Here is a 24232-nt window from a genome sequence, read left to right on the forward strand (position 1 = left end):
ATCTTTGAAAATTTGCTGTAACTCTAAAATAATTCTAAAGTTAAATAATTAAATTTCAACAAGAGAAGCATCACTATAAAGACAGAAGGGAATCTTGTGATATAACACACTGCCCACTGGGAACAGCATGATCATCTTAGTACATTCAAGCACAATCTTACAAATGTTGAGATGTTGAAGTCAATAATTAAATAGAGACAAAAAAGGAGTCACTGGTGCACTTTCCCATTAGAGCTTTAGTATAAAATGGCGATCCCTGAGGGTCAAATAAATGCATAATGATTATACTTTACACTAGGATATGAAATGCATGTTATGTTTATCACTGACAGATACTTTCTGGTCTATATTCCATACGGACATTTTGAAGCATTTCAGTTAGGTGTATAAACAGTACGTATGAAGTAATTTTCCAAATTAAATCAGAGAGTAAACTTTTATTCAATCTCATATTAATGTATTCTTATGATTTACCAATTAGAATTTATTTGGTGTTTACTTGCCACTTTACAAGACATATTGAGATGATCTGAGATTACCCATTGATGGGATATCTAGGAAATCATTGTGCCAAAAGTGGGGCATGAAAACATTGAGCAAGAATGTAGATTAAAACATTTCAGCAAAGCAGAAAATAAGCTGTAACTCTGGAAATGCTCTATATGTATATCTACAAGGTAACTAAGGGGAATAAACTGTAATATAATCATCAATGTTTCAAAGATTTAACATATAGTACAAAAGGACTCAAACTTTATTTGTACTTTTGATAAGTGTTTATTGAGAATCTGCTGTGAAACACAGACTCATTTAGGTACTGAGGACCATATGAGAAAAAGAGATAAAGTCACTGCTCTTATGGAACTTACACTCTAGTTAGGAGAAATAGTTAACAAACCAGTTGGCAAGCAAACATACATGAGTGAGTGTTGATAAGGACTATAAAGAAAAACGCAGGGTGAGGAGTTGCTGTATGTGGGGAGGAGAGAGTATTTTATAAAGATGGTCAGGGAAGGCCTCTGTGGTAGGATAACATTTAAGGACACCCTGAATGAAGTAAGGGAAGATTCCTCTTGGAGGGAGTAGTAAGTACAAAGGCCCTGATGTGGAAACATATATGGAGTTATCAAGAAATAGCAAGGGAATCAGTGTAAATGGAGTGGAGGAGAAGACTTGGAGAGTGAAAAGGATGACCTAACTCAACTTAAGTGTAAACAAATGAGAAGCACTAACCATTTCAAAGCATCTGCAGATAGAAAAACATACAATGTTACTGATACTCTCAGCGCATATTTTTACACATTGTGAAAGTTTGTGCTCATGTATAAATAATTGAAAATGCTTTTATTTCCTTCCATTTTTCTTGTATTCCAGTTCTTTCTTCCTTTTGAAAATCGTAATGGAAACATTGGTTCTACAAAATGACTCAGCCAAGACAGAAATATAACTCAATTTAAATGTGATATTTATGTCTTTCAATAAAATGTGCCAACAAAGGACATACTTTTTTTTTTTTTTTTTGATTGATTGATTGATTGATTGACTGCTGTGCTGGGTCTTCGTTTCCGTGAGAGGGCTTTCTCCAGTTGCGGCAAGTGGGGGCCACTCTTCTTCGCGGTGCGCGGGCCTCTCACTATCGCGGCCTCTCTTGTTGCGGAGCACAGGCTCCAGACGCGCAGGCTCAGTAGTTGTGGCTCACGGGCCCAGTTGCTCCGCGGCATGTGGGATCCTCCCAGACCAGGGCGCGAACCCATGTCTCCTGCATTGGCAGGCAGACTCTCAACCACTGCGCCACCAGGGAAGCCCCAAGGACATACTTTCATTTAGAATTATATAGCTTTTTCTCCAATTAAGACTCTTAGAACAGATATACTAAAGAAATAAATAAGATTAGATATAAATTTATATTCTAATAGCTTTAAACTATTTTAAATTATTGTATTATAAGCTACCTACACTACAAATTTACCACTGCCATATGTATGTGACCACATGCCCACATAGAGCACTTGTATGAACCTCTGTTCATGGGCTTGTTTGTCCTACTGATTTACATGTATGTTTGCACTGGCATGTGGTAGAGAAAACATCTGTGTAACAAGTGAATAAATCAAAAACGATTCATAAGGTTTTTAAGAAGCAGGACCCAGAATATCTTATGCTTCACTTGAGACATATATAGTTGAAGTATTAAGTATATTTTATTTTTACTAAACAACAGACTTTTGAGTTGGATATAATTTTAGGAATTAAATGTAATGTAGGGCTAAAACGTGAATGGGATGACCTGAGAGAAACGAAACTAGATTATTGTACATCACACAACATTAAAATCCAAAGGCTAGAGAGAACTTTGCGTTCCCCAAAACCTTCTTGAATGCACTTTTAACCTCTTTGTTCCTCAGGCTGTAGACGATAGGGTTCAGCATGGGAATGACCATAGCATAGAACACAGATGCCACTTTGTCTGTGTCCATGGAATGATTGGAGCTGGGTTGTAAGTACATAAAGATGACGGTCCCATAGAAGATGGAGACGGCAGAGAGGTGACTAGCGCAGGTGGACAAACCTTTTTGGTATCCCTTAGCTGAGTGCCTCTTCAAGACGGTGATCGATATGAAAAGGTAGGAAATCAATATTACCAGAAGAGCAAAAAAGACATTAAAGCTTGAAATTAAAACAAGAACCATCTCACTAATGTGTTTATCTGAGCAAGAGAGATCTATGACGGCTGGAATGTCACAGAAAAAGTGATGGACCACATTGGACTTACACAAAGAAAGGCTGAATGTACCTCCAACGTGGATGGAAGCATTCAAGAAACCACATGCATAGGAGCCTATGGCCAGACATGTACACACACTTGTCGTCATGGTGATGGTGTAATGGAGGGGTTTACATACTGCTGCATAGCGGTCATAGGCCATTGAGGCTAAGAGGAAATTTTCCACACTGGCAAAGGCTGCAAATAAGAACATCTGAGCAGCACATGCATTGTAGGAGATGATCTTGTCTCCTCTAAGGAACCCAACCATCACTTTAGGTGTGACAGCTGAGGAGTAGCCAAAGTCCACCAAGGACAGATTAATGATGAAAAAGTACATTGGGGTGTGGAGATGGGAGTCCAACAGGATCAATGTGATCATCCCCAGGTTTCCAAAAGTACTGATGAGGAAAATGAGGATGAACACAATAAAGAAGGGAATTTGAAGTTCTGGGGCATTGGTTAGACCCACCACGATGAAATCCATCACATTTGTACCATTCTCCATGTGTATTACTAAATTCTCTGTAGTAATGAGAAAGCAAGGAGTGTCTGATAAACGGCAAAGAAATTGCACTGAAATTTAAATATATAAACACTCCGTTATTTTTTCATTTTATGATGGCAATAAATTATTCTTCATGATTCTCTGATCTAAAGCATTGATTGAAAAAAAACTTAGTAAATAAATTATTTTATAGTTACATACTGTTGAAGCTGAAAGATCCATACGGATTACATGGCCAACTTCCCACTTGTGCAAATGAACAACCTGAGGTGCAGAAAGAGATTATTATTTGTCTTAGGTCACATATTTGCCATAAATACATGTCCCAAATCAGATCACTTCAATCTATTAACAGCTAACATTTATACGGTGCTCAGTCCAAGTACACATTTATGTTTAATTTGTTTAAATATGGTTAATCTTCTAACAAATCTACAAAAGGTTAAGTGTTTTGAGCAAGTTTACACAAGTACCAGCTGACAGATTGAAGCTTTGGACCCAGGCAGAGTGACTTCCAAGACACATGATCCTAACTGAAGTTTAATTGAATTTATTTTAACTAAATTCGTATTTATTCATTGCATACACTAGACCAAACTCAATGCTTGTGGGTGCACAGTGGAGAAACTAAGATATATATGTAAACTAGATGTAGTGGGGAAACTAGCACACCAAAATCATTGTTTTAAATTATAGTAATAAAAATAGACTAATCCCACTTATGTTTGGACTCATTTTTCTGTCCACTCATGGATGTGTGAATTACATGTGGTTTGCATAAATGATGTTTCTTCGGGCATGTACTTAAATATACTTTGAGTGAAATGAGAGTGGAGATGATCATGCGTCTTCAGGATGGTGATAAATATGAACATGCAGGAAATAAAGATAGCCATGAGAGCAAAAAACACATGGAAGGTACTAATACAAACAAGAACCATCTCACTCATGTGTTTATCTGAGCAGGAAAGGACCATGACTGCTGGAAGATCACAGAAAAAGTGATGAACCAGATTGGACCTACAGAAAGAGAGACTGAAGTTATCTCCAATGTTTGCAGAGGCATTTTTTTAACAAAATGTGAAATATTGGTAGTCATATATTGATAAATCACAAAATGTCTTTATTGTCTCATCTCTTTTATGTACTCTTATTCTGGTCTTTTTTTTTTCTTTTTGAAAATTATCATGTAAATATGTTTATACCAGGTAACTCAGGAAAGACAAAAGTATCAATTCATTTTAAAAAATAATATTTATAAAAAAAAATAATAATATTTATGTAGCTCTGGAAAAATTGTGCCTAAAAAGTACTTCCATTTACTGAAAAAAAACCAAAAAACTGTATCACTTCTTTTTCTGAATTTAGGATGGACAACAGATTTTCCATTAATGAAATAAATAAGATTATATATAATTATATATATCCTTACACCCCAATTGATTTTTTTAAATTCTTTTCCATTATGGTTTATCACAGGATATTGAATATAGTTCCCTGTGCTATACAGTAGGACCTTGTTGTTTGTCCATTCTGTACATAATAGTTTGCATCTGCTAGTCCCAAACTCCCGATCCAACCCTCTACCATTCCCCTCCTCTTTGGCAACCATCCTGTTCTTTGTGTGTGTGAGTCTGTTTCTGTTTCGTAGATAAGTTCATTTGTGTCGTGTTTTAGATTCCATGTATAAGTGATATCATATGGTATTTGTCTTTCTCTTTCTGACTTACTTTGCTTAGTATGATAATCTGTAGGTCCATCCATGTAGGTGCAACTGGCATTATTTCATTCTTTTTTATGGTACATATTGTATATATGTACCACATCTTCTTTATCCATTCATTGTCAATGGACATTTAGGTTATTTCCATGCCTTGGCTATTGTAAATAGTGCTGCTATGAACATAGGAATGCATGTATCTTTTCAAATTATAGTTCTCTCCAGAACGATGTTCAGGAGTGGGATTGCTGTATCATATGGCTCCCCAGCTGATTGTTTTAAATTCTTCTTTTTTTTTCAAAAACTAGCCACACTCCATTTACTTATTTAACAAATTTCCTCCTCCTGTTTGTATGTGCATACATGGGACACATGAATGCACTTCTAACCATGGGCTTGTGTATGCTCTTGTTTCACATGTATATTTGCATTGACATGAGGTAGAAAGACACATGATAATTAACATTATGTTTGTTTCTAATAGACATCTGACATTGTGCGATGGGGGGATATGTCCTTAGGAAGGTAAGTGTAGAGTCGGCCTTAACATGTGAGTCACTGAGCAAAGAACATCTTAAAGAGATGATACTAACTTATTGTGGATCCTACATTATTAAAGGGCTAATCCTAGAGACAATTTTATCTTCTCAACAACCTTCTCGAATGCACTTTTGACCTCCTTGTTTTTTCCTCAAACTGTAGACCACAGGGTTCAGCGTGGGGATGACCATAGAGCATAGATCAAAGATGCTATTTGTCTGTGTCCATGGAATGACTGGAGCTGGCTGTAAGTACATGAAGATGACTGTCCCATAGAAGACAGAGATGGCAGTGAGGTGGGAGGCACAGGTAGACAAAGCCTCTGAAATCCCTCAGCTGAGTGCATCTTCAGGATGGTGATAAATATGAACATGCAGGAAATAAAGATAGCCATGAGAGCAAAAAACACATGGAAGGTACTAATATAAACAAGAACCATCTCACTGATGTGTTTATCTGAGCAGGAAAAGACCATGACTGCTGGAAGATCACAGAAGAAGTGATGAACCAGATTGGACCTACAGAAAGAGAGACTGAAGGTATCTCCAATGTTTACAGGGGCATTCAGAACACCACAAGCATAAGAGCCTATGGCAAGACAAGCACACATATTTGTTGTCATGGTGATGGTGTAATGTAGGGTTTACACACGGCCGCATAGCGGTCATAGGCCATTGAGGCCAAGAGGTAACTTTCCACCGTGGCAAAGACTGTAAAAAAGAACATCTGAGCAGTGCATGCATTGTAGGAGATGACCTTATTTCCTGTAAGGAATCCTGCCATCACATTGGGTGTGATTGCTGAGGAGTAACCAAAGTCCACCAGTGAGAGATTACTGAGGGAAAAGTACATAAGAGTGTGAAGATGAGAGTCCAACAGAATCAACATGATCATCCCCAGATTTCCAACTAGAGTGATGAGGTAGAAGAGAGTAAATATTATAAAGAGTGGGACCTGCATTTCTGGAGCATCAGGAAGTCCTAAAAGGATGAATTCAGTCACTACTGTATTGTTCTCCATGGACATCATTTGAGAATCACACGATGCCCTGCAACAATGAGAGGTAAAGGAACAGGAATGGAAAAGAGGGTACAGTGAAATTGGAATGCATGTATACTCTGTGGATTATTATTATTTTTATTTTTATTTTTTTAAATTAATTAATTAATTTATTTATTTATGGCTGTGTTGGGTCTTCGTTTCTGTGCGAGGGCTTTCTCCAGTTGCGGCAAGCGGGGGCCACTCTTCATTGCGGTGCGCGGGCCTCTCACTATCGCGGCCTCTCTTGTTGCGGAGCACAGGCTCCAGACACGCAGGCTCAGTAGTTGTGGCTCACGGGCTTAGTTGCTCCGCGGCATGTGGGATCCCCCCAGACCAGGGCTCGAACCCATGTCCCCTGCATTGGCACGCAGATTCTTAACCATTGCACCACCAGGGAAGCCCTGTGGATTATTTTAATTACAGCAATAATTTGTTCTCCAGATCTAAAGCATACACATAAGAAAATTAGTAAATAAACTATCTGTTGTGTTATAGATAGTTGAAATTGAGGGGCTTCATGGATCACTCATGAAGTTTACTAATCTTGTATATGAGAAACTGAGGTATAGAAAGGGGTAATGACTTGTCCAAAGTCACATATCTGGAATGACTCCATCTTCCAAATCATATCTACTGAGTCTAGAAACAACATACCCTTCTATAGTGCTCACATTCCAGTATGTCACAGTCGATCCTCATTAGCTGTAGTAGTTGGGTTCTATAAAGTAACAGTGAACAGTGAATTCATGAGTGCTTATTTGCTCCTAGCAGAAATACACAAATAGGTTCCTTCAAGCCTCTGGTCACATTTTCATCAATCAATCAATCCAAAAGCTTGTTTATGTGTGTTTCTCTTTAACAACATCGTATTTAATATATACTGTTGATTCATTAACATTGGTCTCACAGCCAACAGCACTGTAACTCATACCTAAATGAAGCTTATGTAATACACTTATTTTCTCCTTAAGGCACATCACAGTCTTGTGCTCAGGAACACTCAACGGCACTTCAGCATTACACTCAGGGGCTATTTAAATTTAAAAATCACCAACAAAAGGCATAAAAGTGTGGAAAACTGGCACTACAAAGACTGCATAATAAACAGTTACAGTATGGGAACGGAAACAAGAAGGTAGAGCAATTGCCTTGTTCAACCTCTGCTGGAAATATGAACGTCAAGCAACTCATATTTTTCACCACTCTGCACATGTCCCTAAATGATCACAAAAGCACTACAAATATTTATTTTAGGATTAAAATAAATTTTAATTATAGGAAAAATTGCAAATGTGAAATCTGTGAATATGAGGATTGACTGTATGTATATATATTCATTTCATCCTCTTAACAATGCTATGAGGTTCATTAGTCATTACCCTCATTGATTTTATGAGATAACTTAGACTCAAAAAGGTTGCTTAATTTGTTTGAGTTTACATGAGTATTAACTGGAAGAGTCAAGCTTTGTACCCAGGCAGACTAGTTCCCAATTCCCATGATATGAACTGAAATTTGAGTTGAAGTGAACTAATTCAATTCACATGTTTTATTGAATCCATTAGACCAAGTTTAATATTAGTTGTTAGGACTACTGAAATAACTAATATACTATCCTTGGCTATGGGACTTACAGTGGAGTAACAGAGATGTACATGTAATGTAGATGCAGTGCAATGACTGCAACAACAAATATGCCCAACAAGCAAAGGCAATTCTGAAGAGAAAGTAATGCACTGAATGTAAGAACTCAAGATCTGGGAAGAGATGAATAGCATTCTAAAAGTACCTACCATTTACTATCAGGGAGACAGTGTCCTAACCTAAGTTTTCTGAGCCTCATATTTTTCATCGCTAAAAACAAAGAGGTAATGCGAAGGGACAAAAGTTAGAGTTAATAAAATAATGCACGAAAAACAATAAATATAAGCCTGATTAGTGTTAGCTCTAATGTTAGTATTAGGATGAAATGATGGTTTGGAAAAAGTGGGCAGCAATATTCAGAGCTTTAGGTTATGGATTACTTTTGTAGTTTGATAACCTCTCTCCTTGATTAGTCTTTCTTCACACACTATGTCCACTCAGGTCTTCTGATTCCTCCTGTGGGTCTCACTCTGTCTTTCCTCTAACCATATCATTGGCTGTACCAGCCATTGTTCAATTTCTTCCTAGAGATCCATATTTTACCTTGGATTGAAACAGTTTTCTTCTGCTTCAAACTCATTCTTACTCTCACAACTGCCACCCATAAGCTGGATCACAAAAATCTAGGGTTGAAATTGTATGCTCCTGAGTTTGACGAGCTTTCAGATCTGCTTTTGTGGTGAACCTCGCATTCTAAATTTTTTCATTTGAATTTGAGGCCTGTGTCACAGCTTCCATTTATTAACCATTCTTCTCTACCAGTTTCCCCTTCACGACTTCACCTTTCATGCCTAGTACCTAAAGACATTTGTTATATTATCCTACAACTTCATCCTACAATGTTATAAGGTATGGAGTATTATTATCCACCTCTTTTCATTAAGGAAACTGAGTATTTGAGGGGTTAGGAGACTTCATAAAAATCTACACCTAACAAGAAATAAACTCAAGATTCATATCCAGGTCAGACAGATTTTAAAGCCTATGGCCTTAGCCGTCACTCTTAGCTTTTCTAGATGTGCTAGTAATAATATGAGTGAGATTAAGAGGAAAAGAAGGCTGAAATAAATAAAGTAAGGGGTTTTCTAATTCATGGTGGTCCTCTTGTAGTCTAAAGAAGTATCATTTCACCCTGTTCTATTTAACTTCCCCTTCAGTAACAGGCCTAGAGTCAGTAAAGTAAATGAAGTTACCAAATCAGAGCACAATCTATCCTATGTGTTTTTTGTTTTGGTTTTTGTTGTGGTGGTGGTGGTTTGTTTGTTCTTATCCTCTTTAGGAAAGCAGCATGGTGCTTCCTGAGTATCACAACACTCCCCATTGACATAGATTTTGACATTTAGTGATCAGTTCCTCCTCACTGTTTGAGAAAAATATTGAAAACATCCACTACGTTGTGAAATGTCTTATAGCAGATGTAGCCTCCTTCTGGTTTTTGCATGAATTACACTTCTCACTAATAATGTTAAGGAAATATAGAAGCTTACCTTCCTCCTTGACAAAAAGGGAAAGGCAACCATGAATTGTGAGTCTGAAATCAGAAAATCAACCAGGGTAGAATGTATAAATCCTATTGGAGAAGGTCTCTCAGGTACTGGTAAAAAAGATTTTAATGTCTCTGAAGCATGAATAAATGGAAGAAAAATCATTGACATGGAGCTAGGAAACCTGGGTTCAAGTCCTACATCTCCCATGTATTATTTATGATCCCTTGGAAGAGTCATTTACCTCTGTCAAGCTTAGTTTTCTTATTTATGAAACAAAAATAATAAAATTACCTCTCCCACACATCTCACAGAATTCTGTCTGTGAATAGCAAATGAAAGATGATCTACAAAACAATTTGGTAAAGGGGTTATCACTTTAACCTGAATCAGTGTAATTCTTATCTTAGAGTGTTTTCCTTGGCTCTGGCTGCAGGTTCTAAGCAAATCCTGTTTGGAGGGAAACTGACATGTACACTAGAATCTATTACCATTCAGATGAATAAACAAATGAAAAAAAGCATTCTGCACACAGACTGGAGTAATTTGGAGATTCCAAAGGCTAATGAATAGGAGCCAGGAGGAAGTTATAGGGACACAGAGCTGTCAGGGGAATGGGGTCCCCTATGAGAACATAGGGTTCTCAGCTCTTCATCTCACTTATTTAGTGAAGCAGCAATTAAACTGTCTGTGGGGAGTTTAAGTGCCTGTTGAGTAAGTGCACCGAGCAGTTTGTGTTACTTGACTTTTTTTTCATTTTCTAATTAATGTATAATTTATATAAAGTTACAGCCACACTTTTTAATGTATAGTTCTAACAGTTTGCACAAATGTATGTGGCTGTAAAGCCACCACCACATCATGATGTAGAACGGTTCTATCAACCCCCCAAATTTCCTATACCCCTTTATGCTTGACCCCTCCTTCTACCTGCTAGCAAACACTGATCTGTTTTCAGCCCTTATAGTTTGGGCTTTGTAAGAATGTCATAAAAAACGAGTCATACTGTAGGTTGTCTTTTGAGTCTGGCTTCTTTCCCTTAGCGTAATGAATTTGAAATTTATGGAGCTGTGTAGTTGTTCTGTAATTGGTTCCTGTTTATTGCTGAGAGGTATTCTGTGTATTCAGCACAGATTGTTTATCCATTCCACAGTTGAGAGAAAATTGGGCTGTTTCCAGTTTTTACCTATCACAAATAAAGTGTCTATAAACATTCACATACAGAATTTTACGTGAACATATGCATATATTTCACTTGGGTGCATTCTTAGGAGTGAGATTCTGGGTTGTATGATACAGTCAACCTGTTTTCCAAAATGGTATACTATTTTGCATTCCTGCCAACAATGTATGAGAGTTCTGATTGCTTCACATCCTTGGCAGTATTTGATATTTATAGGTTTGTTTTTATTAGTTAGTTACTCTAAGGGGTCTGTAGTGTATCTCCTTGTTTTGCATTTCTGTAATGACTAATGACGTTGAGCATCTTTTCATGTGCTTATTTGTCATCCCTATTATCTTCCTTTGTAAAGTCTCTGTTAAAACCTTTTGCCCATTTTTACCGTATTTGTTTCATTATTATTCCAATTTGAGAATATTTTATGTATTCCAAAATGCAAACCCTTTACTGATAAGGACTGATATGCGATTTGCAAATACTTTCTCCCAGTTCGTGACTTGCCTTTTTGAGTTTTTAACAAGTATTCGAACTGTATCAGTTGAAAATACTATACTTCTCTTTAAAATTGCCTTTGCAGAATTGGCAAATATCAAATGACGATATCAGTATTGCTGTATTTCTGGAATCTCTATCTGGTTCCAGTAACGTTTAATCTAATACAGCTATCCTTTGTCCGATACCACACTACTTGACTCTTGTAGCTTAATGGTGAATCTGGAAAGGAGGGATGTGAGTGCTTCAACGCTGTTGTTCTTCAAAATTGTTTGGTTATTCCAGTTTATTTGACTTTCCATATAAATATTACAATGTGCTTGCCCATTTTTACAAAAATTCTCTCTGGGATTTGGGAACACAAACATCTTAAAATTATTTAGTCTTCTAATCCATGAATGTAGTAAATTGCTCCATTTGTCATATTTGATTTATTTAGTCAATGTTTTATAGTCTTCAGCACATCTTGCACATATCTTGCAAGATTTATACCTAAGTACTTCATGGTGTTGGTACTACTGCAAATGGTACTGCTTTTAAATTTCAATTTCTAATTGTTTATTGACATTATATAGAATTATGATGGATTTTTGAATATTGACCTTGTTTCTTAAGAACTTGCTAAACTCATTAGTTCTACAGCTTTTTGTCATATTCTTTGGGATTTTCTAAGTAGAAATTCATATCTTCTCTGAATTGTGGGGATTTTATTTATTCCTTTCCAACCAATATTTTTTTTAACATCTTTATTGGAGTATAATGGCTTTACAATGGTGTGTTAGTTTCTGCTTTATAACAAAGTGAATCAGCTATACATACACATATATGCCTGTATCTCCTCTCTCTTGAGTCTCCCTCCCTCCCATCTTCCCTATCCCATCCCTCTAGGTGGTCACAAAGCACTGAGCTGATCTCCCTGTGCCATGTGGCTGCTTCCCACTAGCTATCTATTTTACATTTGGTAGTGTATATAAGCTCATGCCACTCTCTCACTTCGTCCCAGCTTACCCTTCCGCCTCCCTGTGTCCTCAAGTTCATTCTCTACGTCTGCATCTTTATTCCTGTCCTACCCCTAGGTTCTTCAGAACTTTTTTTTTTTTTTTTAGATTCCATGTATATGTGTTTGTTAGCATACGGTATTTGTATTTCTCTTTCTGACTTACTTCACTCTGTATGAAAGACTCTAGGTCCATCCACCTCACTACAGATAACTCAGTTTTGTTTCTTTCTGTGACTGAGTAATATTCCATTTTATATATGTGCCACATCTTCTTTATCCATTCATCTGTTGATGGACACTTAGGTTGCTTCCGTGTCCTGGCTATTGTAAATAGAGCTGCAATGAACATTGTGGTACCTGACTCTTTTTGAATTATGGTTTTCTCTGGGTATACGCCCAGTAGTGGGATTGCTGGATCATATGGTAAATCTATTTTTAGTTTTCTAAGGAACTTCCATACTGTTCTCCATAGTGGCTGTATCAATTTACATTCCCACCAACAGTGCCAGAGGGTTCCCTTTTCTCTACACCCTCTCCAGTATTTATTGTTTGTAAATGTTTGATGATGGCTATTCTGACTGGTGTGAGGTGATATGTCATTGTAGTTTTTATTTGCATTTCTCTAATGATTAGTGATGTTGAGCATCCTTTCATGTGTTTGTTGACAATCTGTATATCTTCTTTGGAGAAATGTCTATTTAGGTCTTCTGCTCATTTTCAACCAATATGTTTTCATTTCTTTTTCTTGCCTCACTGTATTGATGCCTATCATGATGGATAGAAGTGATAAGAGGAGACATCCTTGCCTATTTCTAATCTTTGGAAAAAACATTCAGTCTTTCATCATAAAGAAAGTATGAAGCTAGCTATAAGTGTTTCATAGATGTTTTTTATCATGTTTAGGAAGTTTCCCACTACTAATACCTTGCTGAGAGTTTTTATTGTGAATAAATGATGAATTTTGTCTGAGTCTTTTTCTGCATCTATTGAGATGATTATATGGTTTTAGTGTAGTACTACCAAATGATTCCATTCATGTGGAATATAAAACAAACAAGCAAGCAACATGGATGGACCTAGAGACTGTCATACTAAGTGAAGTAAGTCAGAGAAAGACAAATATCATATGATATAGCTTATACGTGGAATCTAAAAAAAAGGGCACAAATGAACTTATCTACAAAATGGAAATAGAGTTACAAATGTAGAAAATAAACTTATGGTTACTGGGGGTAACGGGGAGGGGGATAAATTGGAAGATTGGGATTGACATATACACGCTACTATATATAAAATAGATAACTAATAAGAACCTATTGTATGGCACAGAAAACTCTACTCAATACTCTGTAATTGCCTATATGGGAAAATAATCTAAAAAAGAGTGGATACATGTAAATGTATAACTGAATCACTTTGCCGTACACCTGAAACTAACACAACATTGTAAATCAACTATACTCCAATAAAAATTTAAAGACAAACAAACAAACATACAGACAAACAAAATAAATGAACAAACCAAACCAAACAAAAACAAACACATGGATACAGAGAACAGAGTAGTGGTTACCAGAGGAGAAGGGGCAGTGAGGAGGGCAAAACTGGTAAAGGGTATCAATATAGTGAATGAATGTAAACTAAATTTTTGTTGGTGATGCTGCCGTAGTGTATACAGAATTAGAAATACGTGCAGTATACATGAAACTTACATAATGTTATAAACCAATGTTACCTCAATAAAAAATAAATTTAAAAAAACCAAAAACATACAAACAAAAAACCCCACATCATCTTAATACAGTATATTATTTTGAAATCCCACTTGCAATTAATTTGCAATCCCACTTGGTCATGACTTATTAAGAATTTTACATATTGTTGGATTTGATCATACACAATGATGAAAGAATAGTTCTACATATGCAAGTAAATCAATGTGATATATCACATTACAGAATGAAGGATAAAAATCATATGATCATCTCAATAGATGTAGAAAAAGCATTTGACAAAATTCAAAATCTTTTCATGATAAAAACTCTCAACAAATTAGGTATGAAAGGAATGTTCTTCAACATAATAAAGACTATACATGACAAACCCACAGCTATGTCATACTCAGCAGTGAAAAATTGAAAGCTTTTTCTCTAAGATCAGGATCAAGACAAGGGTGCCCACTCTAACCACCTCAGTATAGTAATAGAAGTCCTAGCCAGACTTTTTCCATGGACCATACAGTTGTGGATATTGTGGACTCTAGCATTTCCATTTGTTGTTTCTTTTAAGTCTTCATTCCTTTGTTAAAATCATCAGTCTGACTATTATGTTTTCCAACTTTTCCACTAGAATCTTTAACATATTAATCGTATATTTATTTTGTATTCCTTCTCTGATAGTTTCAATATCTCTGTCATATAAGCATCTGATTCTGCTGATTGCTTTGTCTTTCAGCAAAGTATTGCCTCTTTGTATTCCTTGTGATTTTTTTGAAAGCTAAACATCGTGTATAAAGCAATAAATCTTGTGGTAAATACATTTTATGCCCAAAGATAGTCCTACATTTTGTTGTTGTTTTGTTTGGCTAGAACATTAGTGTGGACAGCTGAGTCAATCTAGTTACATACAAGTCAAACTGGATTTGGATCTTGTTTCTATAGTTATCATCAGTGAACCACATATGAAGAGTCTTCAGATGGCATGACCATGTTTTAGGATAGGATCTGGTTTACAAGATATTTCTCAATATATGTGACCTTCTCAATTTTATTTTATTTTTTATTTTTTAATTTTTTTCTAACATCTTTATTGGAGTATAATTGCTTTACAATGGTGTGTTAGTTTATGCTTTATAACAAAGTGAATCAGCTATACATATACATATATCTCCATATCTCCTCCCTCTTGAGTCTCCCTCCCACCCTCCCTATCCCACCCCTCTAGGTAGTCACAAAGCAATGAGCTGATCTCCCTGTGCTGTGCTGCTGCTTCCCACTAGCTATCTATTTTGCATTTGGTAGTATTTATAAGTCCATGCCACTCTCTCACTTCATCCCAGCTTACCCTTCCCCCTCCCCATGTCCTCAAGTCCATTCTCTACATCTGCGTCTTTATTCCTGTCCTGCCCCTAGGTTCTTCAGAACCCTTTTTTTTTTTTTTTTAGATTCCATATGTATGTGTTAGCATACGGTATTTGTTTTTCTCTCTCTGACTTACTTCACTCTGTATGACAGACTCTAGGTCCATCCACCTCACTACAAATAACTCAATTTCATTTCTTTTTATGGCCGAGTAATATTCCATCGTATATATGTGCCACATCTTCTTTATCCGTTCATCTGTCAATGGACACTTAGGTTGCTTCCATGCCCTGGCTATTGTAAATAGAGCTGCAATGAATGTTGACCTTCGCAATTTTAAATATTTCCTTTACATTTGAACCTTAGAAAGGCTCTCCATGTGTCTTGGCCCTCTCCTAGCAGTAGACTGTGTTTACTTATTACTCAGTGTTTGTTAGCATGGTTGTGAATAGCAGAGTCCTTTCTCTACTCTTCTGATACAGCTTTCATCTTACACAGAAACTTTGTCCCTCGTGTCAGAGATGGGGCCCTTCTCAGTGATCCTGACTTACTCTGGGTATAGTAGACCTCTAGTGGTCTTATCCCAGGACATAAATAAATAAAGTATAAAATTCACTAAAGTGTATCAGTAGCAGATATAAGCTGGCAGAAGAAAAAGATCAGTCAACATAAAGATTGGTCAGTTGAGAATATACAGCCTGAGGAACAGAAATAAAAAAGAATAAAGAAAAATAAATGGTCTCAGAGAACAGTGGGATACTGCAAAAGTACCAACATATGCATAATGTGATTCCCAAAAGGAGAGAGAGAAAGGGACAGAAAATATTTACAGAAATAATTGCAAAAAACTTCCCAAGTCTGAAGAAAAGAATGGACATATATATAGATTCAAAATTTTTAACATTGTGAGACTCAAAATTTTAGTGCATTCGGACATTAACAAATTCATAACATTTATATGCAAAGAAGTTATTAATACTATTATAATTCTTGATACTTAAAATTTTTAAATTAAATGTTATACTTCTATTTAAGTGAATTAAGACATGCCTTTATGATCCTTTTCTTTTTCCCATATTACTGTATATTTTCTCTATTTAAAATGACATATATAAACATATTATTTTTAGATATGACTTATATGAAAATTTGTCTAGGAAAATAAATGCCTGTGTAAAGGCATGCATTTTTATTATAAATAAGAACAAAGAATCAATAATAAATCTACACTCAAAAAACTTTGGAAGTATTTTCATAAAAGTTAATTTTTTAAATACAAAACTTATTGCTTTCTCATATGTAAAAAGATCAATTGAACAATAATTTTTAAAAACCAAACATATATATCTTATTTACATGAAGTCAAATATTTATATTAAGAATGTGTTCCCAGACACCAAAATAATTGTTTTAAATTCTACTGTAATAATAGACCTATCTCACGTATGTTTTAATTAATTTCTCCTTCTGTAGGTGTGTGAGTTTCATGAGTTTCTCATGAATGATGTATGTGTGTGCATATGCTAAAACATGCATGTAAATGTACATGTGTATGGGAGTGTAGGTGAACATACTTACTAAGAAGAATTTTTAAAATCAAAATCCCATGTTCAAAAGTATGTGGGAGAAAGCAAGACAGCAGGTCTCATATGAAAAAATAAACTCTTATGCTGAAAAATTTTCTGCTAGCAACCTTAGGACAATATAATAAGGCTTGAGCCCCACAGAGGGACACTGCTTAGGTATTAAGCTAACAAGAGACTTGGAAGACAGGTATACTAGCTATTAAAAGGTTTTTCATAGGTGAGTACAATTGTTTTCACATGTTTGAAGTCTACCCTGTTTCAATCCCACCAGGCATTCCTGATGAATACTGCATTTTCCAAGGAAGCAACAATTTATAATTTCCTCTTATTCTTGTTTGTTACTAGAAAAGACTCGGTCTCAGGGGGCTTTGATTAAGATGATGAGACAAAGAATGAAACAAATAAGAGTCTGTTAAATGTCTGCCTGAAACCAGAGCTGCACCACTTAATATGAAAGACTCTTCAAAACCAATAATGAAATAATCACCCTTTTTGCAAGACTGATAAAAAAATGAAGGTGAGATGTACATTTGGGGAAACTAATTTACACTGTAGGAGGAAAGAGGAGGAAGAAGAGCAATGACAGAAAATCAACTGTTAATAAATATCAGAGACTGCCGAGAAATCACAAGATAAGCTGTAGCATATGTTCCTCCAGCTAGAATATGGCAATCATTTCTCTGAGAAGAGAAGCTCATAGGCTTCTCCACCCACTCCAACAGGCAATCATTTTGCATTTTACATTATTTGAAAAGAGCTTGATTATTTTCCTTTGAAAGAAACCGGACTGATTCACATTTACCTGTCAACAGAATGTTCTATTCCTCTGTTTTGCCTGTCTATTTAAAGGCATATGACCTGACTATGAAATTCCATAGACAAATAGTTCGTCAGATGTAAATAAATAATAGTGAGTGACCAGCAAAAAAAAAAAAAATCCCATGTTCATGGGTGATTCTTCTTAACCTATTATTCCTAGTTATCAAATTTTTTGAGACTTTTGCTTTGTAGATTTAATCAATAGCTGGAGAAATTACCATAAGAATTTAGAAATGTGTGGGTTAGACAGGTTAAGTATTTTCACCAGAGAGATCTGAGGTGGGTAAAACCGCCTTATTGTAGATACAAGTTCTCTAGAAGACTTTGTCTTCCCCACAGCCTTTTTAAAGACACTCTTGATCCCTTTGTTCCTCAAGCTGTAGACCAATGGATTCAGCATGGGGACGACCATGGTGTACAACACAGAGGCCATTTCGTCTGTGCCCATGGAATAGCTGGAGCTGGGCTGTAAGTACATGAAGATGCCTGTCCCACAGAAGATGGAGACAGCAGTGAGGTGGGAAGCACAGGTGGAAAAGGCCTTTTGGCATCCTTCAGATGAGCGCATCCTCAGAATGGTGATAAATATAAACAGGTAGGAGATCAAGATTACCAGGATAGAAAAGAGGGCATTGAAACCCACCACAAAGAAAATAACCATCTCACTGAGGTAGTTGTCTGAGCATGAGAGAGCCAGGAGAGGAGGAACGTCACAAAAGAAGAGATCGACCACATTGGACCTACAGAAGGAGAGCCTGACAATGTTCCCAGTGCGGATGGAGGCATTCAGGAAACCACAGAAGTAGCAGCCTATGCCCAGACGTGCACACACATTAGTCGTCATGGTGGTGGTGTAATGCAGGGGTGTGCACACTACTGCATAGCCGTCATAGGCCACTGAGGCCAAGAGGTAACTTTCTGCAATGATAAAGACTGCAAAGAAGAACTGGGTGACACAAGCATTGTAGGAGATGATTTTGTCTTCTGTGAGGAATCCTGCTATCACCTTGGGACAGCTGAGGAGTAACCAAAGTCCATCAGAGAGAGGTGACTGAGGAAAAAGTACATGGAAGTGTGGAGAAGAGAGTCCAACAGAACCAACTCAATCATCCCCAGGTTCCCAACTACAGTGTTGAGGTAGATGAGAGAGAAGATGATAAAGAGTGGGAATCTGCACTTCTGGGTCATCAGCCAACCCCACAAGAATGAACTCAGTCACCTCTGTAGTGTTTTCCATGGAGATTAATTGGGAATTGTGTGGCTGCCCTATAGCAATTAAAAAAAAAAAAAAAAAAAAAAAAAAAGAGGGCTTCCCTGGTGGCGCAGTGGTTGAGAGTCTGCCTGCCAATGCAGGGGACACGGGTTCAAGCCCTGGTCCGGGAAGATCCCACATGCCGCGGAGCAACTGGGCCTGTGAGCCACAATTACTGAGCCTGCGGGTCTGGAGCCTGTGCTCCGCAACAAGAGAGGCTGCGATAGTGAGAGGCCCGCGCACTGCGATGAAGAGTGGCCCCCGCTTGCCACGACTAGAGAAAGCCCTCGCACAGAAACGAAGACCCAACACAGTCAAAAATAAAAATAAATTAATTAATTAATTAAAAAAAAGAAAAAAAAAAGCAGAATCAGAATACGAAATGAAAGGAAGACTCCACCAAAATCAATCAGCATGTTTGTGCCTTATTTCAGTATTGCAATAACCAGTTTCCAGGAGTTTTTAGGTCTAAAGCACGGCCATGACAATAAAATGCAATTTTGAATTATTGATAAATCAGAGAATAATCCAGGCCAAAGGATATGGAGATAATGCATCCAATCTCCTAACTTCATAGAAAACTGAATTAAGATAAAAAGAAAGGATTTAAGCAATATCATCAGATTAGTTGCTAACCAGAGCAGCTCAGACAGCCAAGTCAAAGTTTACAAAATAGTCACAAATTATTCTTTGTATTAAGCTAGAATAGCTTAACAAAATTAATGTGAAATTGAATTAATTTTACTGCAACTGACATTTTTTTGTCTTTTTCATTGTGTCAGAACAGTTGTATATGGTAGTGAAAGAAAGTTAAATAAAACATGTCCTAAAACCACAATGAGATATCACCTCACACCTGTCAAAATGGCTATCATCAAAAAGTCTACAAGTAACAAATGTTGGTGAGGATGTGGGTAAAAGGGAACCCTTGTACACTGTTGCTGGGAATGTAAGTTGGTGCAGCCACTATGGAGGACAGTATGGAGGTTCCTCAAAAAACTAAAAATAGAGTTAACATAGGATCCAGCAACCCCACTCCTGGGCATATATCTGAAAAAAAAAAAAAACACTGCTTAGAAAAGATATATGCACCCCAATGTTCAGCAGCACTATTTACAATATCCAAGACATGGAGGCAATCCAATTGCCCATCAACAGACGAATGGATAAAGAAGTTATGGTACATATATACAATGGAATATTACTCAGCCATAAAGAAGAATGAAATTCTGCCATTTGGAGCAACATAGATGGACCTTAATAATATTATGCTTAGTGAAATAATACAGAGAAAGACAAACACTTTATGACATCACTTACATGTGGACTCTAAAAAAATAATACAAATGAATGTATAAAGCAAAACAGAAACAGACTCACAGACAGAGAAAACAAACTAGTGTTTACCAAAGGGGAGAGCAAAGGAGAGAGGGGAAAATTAGGGGTATGGGATTAAGAGATATAAACTACTATGTATAAAATAGATAAGCAATAAGGACATATTTATAGCATAGTGAATTATAGCCATTATCTTGTAATAACTTTTAATGGACTATAATCTGTAAAAATATTGAATCACTATGGTACACACCTGAAACTAATATAATATTAGAATATTGTAAATCAACTATACTTCAATTAAATGGGAAACAAATTAATGTACAAGGACTAAAACATCTATAAAATAACAGTTTTTGACTTTTATTACATTAATACAGTTTTTAACTTTTGCATTCAGATGTCCCTGATCTGGAGCTATGTTAAAGCCATGTCAAAAGATGCAAATCCCACCTCTACCGTGTATGGAATCAATGAACATTGGTAGAGTGCAACATTACTCAGCCATCATTTTTCCCATCATACTGGGTTGATGATGCAAACTGGAACTACGTAAGTGGTTGATATTATGATTTGGACAGAGAGCTTGTCCTACCTTATATTAGAGAGGTGGATGATATAAGATGGAGCATCCAGATTAAGGATGAAATCAAAGGTTTGATAATATCACTCATGACATTTGCTTTCCTCTCAAACTCCTACTCTCCTATCTTTCATATCCTTTCCTTCAGTTTTTTACACATTTCTCTCTCTATGTATATAACGGCCATTCCAATTTTCTTAAATTCTGGGGAAAAAATGTTCTTGGAATTATTTCAAACTTTTTACTAACTTTCTTCTCCACACTTGAAATCTTAGGTTTTAATTCAACACCTTCCTGGAAGGAAAAGACAGTTAAAACTTGTTTTAGTTGAAAAGAAATTAAGAACCTACAATGGTTCTTTGAGGCATTTATTGATCTCTTATCATTCTTTGCTCCATAGATGGAAACTTCTTATAGAATGGCCTACCATAGAGCTGGTGCTCAGCACAAACTAAAAAATTCAGTTGTCTTGACAAAATGCTCTCTCCTCTCATGTATTCTTCATAAAATAACACAACTTCCAAAGATTCTCTGAAGTCTTCCCCAGCTTCTTACTCTTCAGATATGATTATGTCATTATGATGAGTAAAATTTATCACTTTGTTACTCAAAACATTTTTTAAATTTTATATAATTTATTATTTTGTATAGTAGAAGTCATGATTGATAATGATGTAAGCTGTAATAGATATGATTTATTGCGCATTTGCTATGCTCCCATCACCAAGCTAGAAACTGTGCTACTTTACCTCAGTTAACCCTTACACCTCCAGTGAGATATTATCCCCAATTCACAGGTATGGAAAACAAAAATTACTGACATTTAGTTACTTGCTTAAGTCTGAGGAAAGTAGCAAAGCTGGGATTTAAAGCCAAATTATTTTGAACCTAAGCCTTACCTCTTTATCATGAAAAAAAATGCTCCTTTAAACTTTTTACATTTAACCTAAGCTAGGCACAACAAAGTAACTCATTTAGTTGATTGGTTGATTGATTGAGTGACTGATTAAATCTGTCACTGGGAGTCAATGTGGATCATTAAAAACAATAAACTTGGGAATCAAATATACTTACCTGTTTGTGTGGCTTAGTGCAAATAACTTACCTTTCTGGATCTCAGTTAATACCAACAACTGGAACCACAAATGTTTACAACCCACCTCGACCTCTCAAAAACTCCTCAAAGAGCTAAAAAGTGTCATGAGTCTTTAGTAACACCAACCAATAAGCCACATAAAGTGCTTAATACTGTCCATTTCTCCATTCTCTCTATAAGCACTAAGTCCTTGTGGTGCACCAATCAGTGTGCTGGTTTCCAGGTCTACAGTGATGAACAAGGCACATTTCCTGACCTCAGGATATTGAGTGCACTAGGACAGATATATAAACTGATGAATATTATGTACTATTCTTATTCTCTATTCCCAAGAGAGAGGATTATTTTCTCAGAACTGTGTGATGGGAGTGATTCTATTTACACTTTAGTCTATCTATCAGTCCATGTAATAGTTAATAAATTAGGTGTCCAACACCAGATAAGTCTTTAGTGGCAGGATTAGACATTGAGATTAGTTCTATTTGTGTACATAATTATGTCGTGTAATTTTACACATCTCCTTTTTAGTGCATTTTATAACTTATTTCTAAGCCTGATTTTTCCCACATTATTATTTTCCATTCCTCCTCTGCCTCTTTTTAAATATTCTATTAGCTCCTAGATTACAATCAGATTTTATATTGATACTCAATTCAGTCTTCTCAACAACTCTGGGATTAGTCAAAATAACTAATATTATCACATTCCCTGAAAGAGAAAACAGATTGAAATAGTTTAAATAATTTGTTCAAAGTTGAACTAGTTTATACTTAGCAGACACTCAAGATCTTTTTGTGCTTTTCCTCTATGTCGCATAATAAATATACATGTTCTAATAGGATCTCTACATTGTTTAGACATACAATTCCCAGTTACATGAAACAGACAGAAGAAATCTTCAAAACATTCAAGCCCAAACTCCGAATAAATAAAAGGAGAAACCCATTCCTTGATGCATTTTTCTGATTACCTCTACCCATGAAAATTTATGCAGACAGTAGATTTCATCTAGTAGATTTCATCTAGTAGATTTCTAGGTTTACCTTATTCCCTGAACAATTCAACATGCAAGTCCAGCACCTTCATATGTGAGTGAATCTTAAATCAGAAATTCAGTCTGTGAAAAAAAGTAAACACCCTGCTGTGATGTTGTTCTTTAGTGTGGCCAAAGTGCTTAAAGTTCTCTAGAGACAGGAAGAAACTGAAGGAAAAAAATGTTATTGGCCTTGGAAATTGCAACTAAAATTCTACTCCTGGATCTTCTGCTCACTCTTCTTAGATAAATCTCTTAACCTCTTTGAGCCTTGATATCTTCATCTGTAAAATGGAAATAAGAGAAAGGCAGGCCCAACAACATCCTCCCTGAAGACTGCTGCTATGATAAGAAAATAAGAAAACCCTAAAATACCGCATACTTGGTAAGGGATGATCATCATAATCACAACCATCATCACTATTATTTGGGGTTTTTTTCCCCTGGACATTGTTGCTGCTCTTAACAACAGTTTGGGGGAAGGTCATTGTTGCTGCTAGACAACAATTAACAAATCAAAAGAAAAATAAATGGCCAAAGTAACTCTGAATCTTGGGCTGCACTCTCTACTATGAGGCCAACTGGAGTCATGTGGAGACCAGAAAGATTAAAACATGGGAACCAGGAGGGAGTTATGTAGTCATGGAACTCTCAGGGAACAAATACCCTATGAGGGCTACAAAACTCGTTATCTTACCTAACTAGGGAACAGGTGATTAAAGTGTCTGTGGGGATCCAGCTCTGCTTGATGCGGGAGACCATGGGTGTATTTATTTACACTATTTGCAGTAATTCTCTTTGATGATGCACAAATCCATCCACAGCATGACCTCCAGGGCTACAATTTGACATAAATATTGGGGGATAGAGACAAGGACTCTGTCATTAAACAAGATAAGTGGACCCCAGGAATTAGTTCTTCATTTAATTCACCTTAAATGTTTGTACCAGTGAGAAGAAATATCAATTCTTTTTTAAAATTTCTATTGGAGTATAGTTGATTTACAATGTTGTGTTAGTTTCAGGTGCACAGCAAAGTGAATCAACTCTACATATACATATATACAGTCTT

General features: G+C 36.3%; 2 protein-coding genes and 1 pseudogene across 3 annotated transcripts in view; all 3 read right to left on the reverse strand.

Moving 5' to 3' along the window:
* Positions 1-1857: 1857 nt before the first annotated feature.
* LOC309636447 (uncharacterized protein) overlaps positions 1858-24232 on the reverse strand; it is a 37478-nt gene continuing 15103 nt past the window's right edge. The window contains 2 exon segments of the mRNA XM_082409595.1: positions 1858-3346; positions 7505-7603. Coding sequence (XP_082265721.1) covers positions 2328-3346; positions 7505-7603 — 1118 coding nt within the window. The 3' untranslated portion in view covers positions 1858-2327.
* LOC309667559 (olfactory receptor 5B2-like) lies at positions 3288-12209 on the reverse strand (annotated as a pseudogene). Its single transcript has one exon. The product of its transcript is annotated as an olfactory receptor 5B2-like (transcript).
* Positions 15138-23241, reverse strand: LOC309667553 (olfactory receptor 5B12-like). The gene is given in 3 exon segments (XM_082476118.1): positions 15138-18872; positions 18875-19025; positions 19027-23241. Coding segments are annotated over 3 exon segments (1176 nt in total). The 5' UTR covers positions 19252-23241; the 3' UTR covers positions 15138-18072.

This window comes from Balaenoptera physalus (assembly GCF_965194825.1).
Source record: "Balaenoptera physalus genome assembly, chromosome: 10".
Classification (NCBI taxonomy): domain Eukaryota; kingdom Metazoa; phylum Chordata; class Mammalia; order Artiodactyla; family Balaenopteridae; genus Balaenoptera; species Balaenoptera physalus.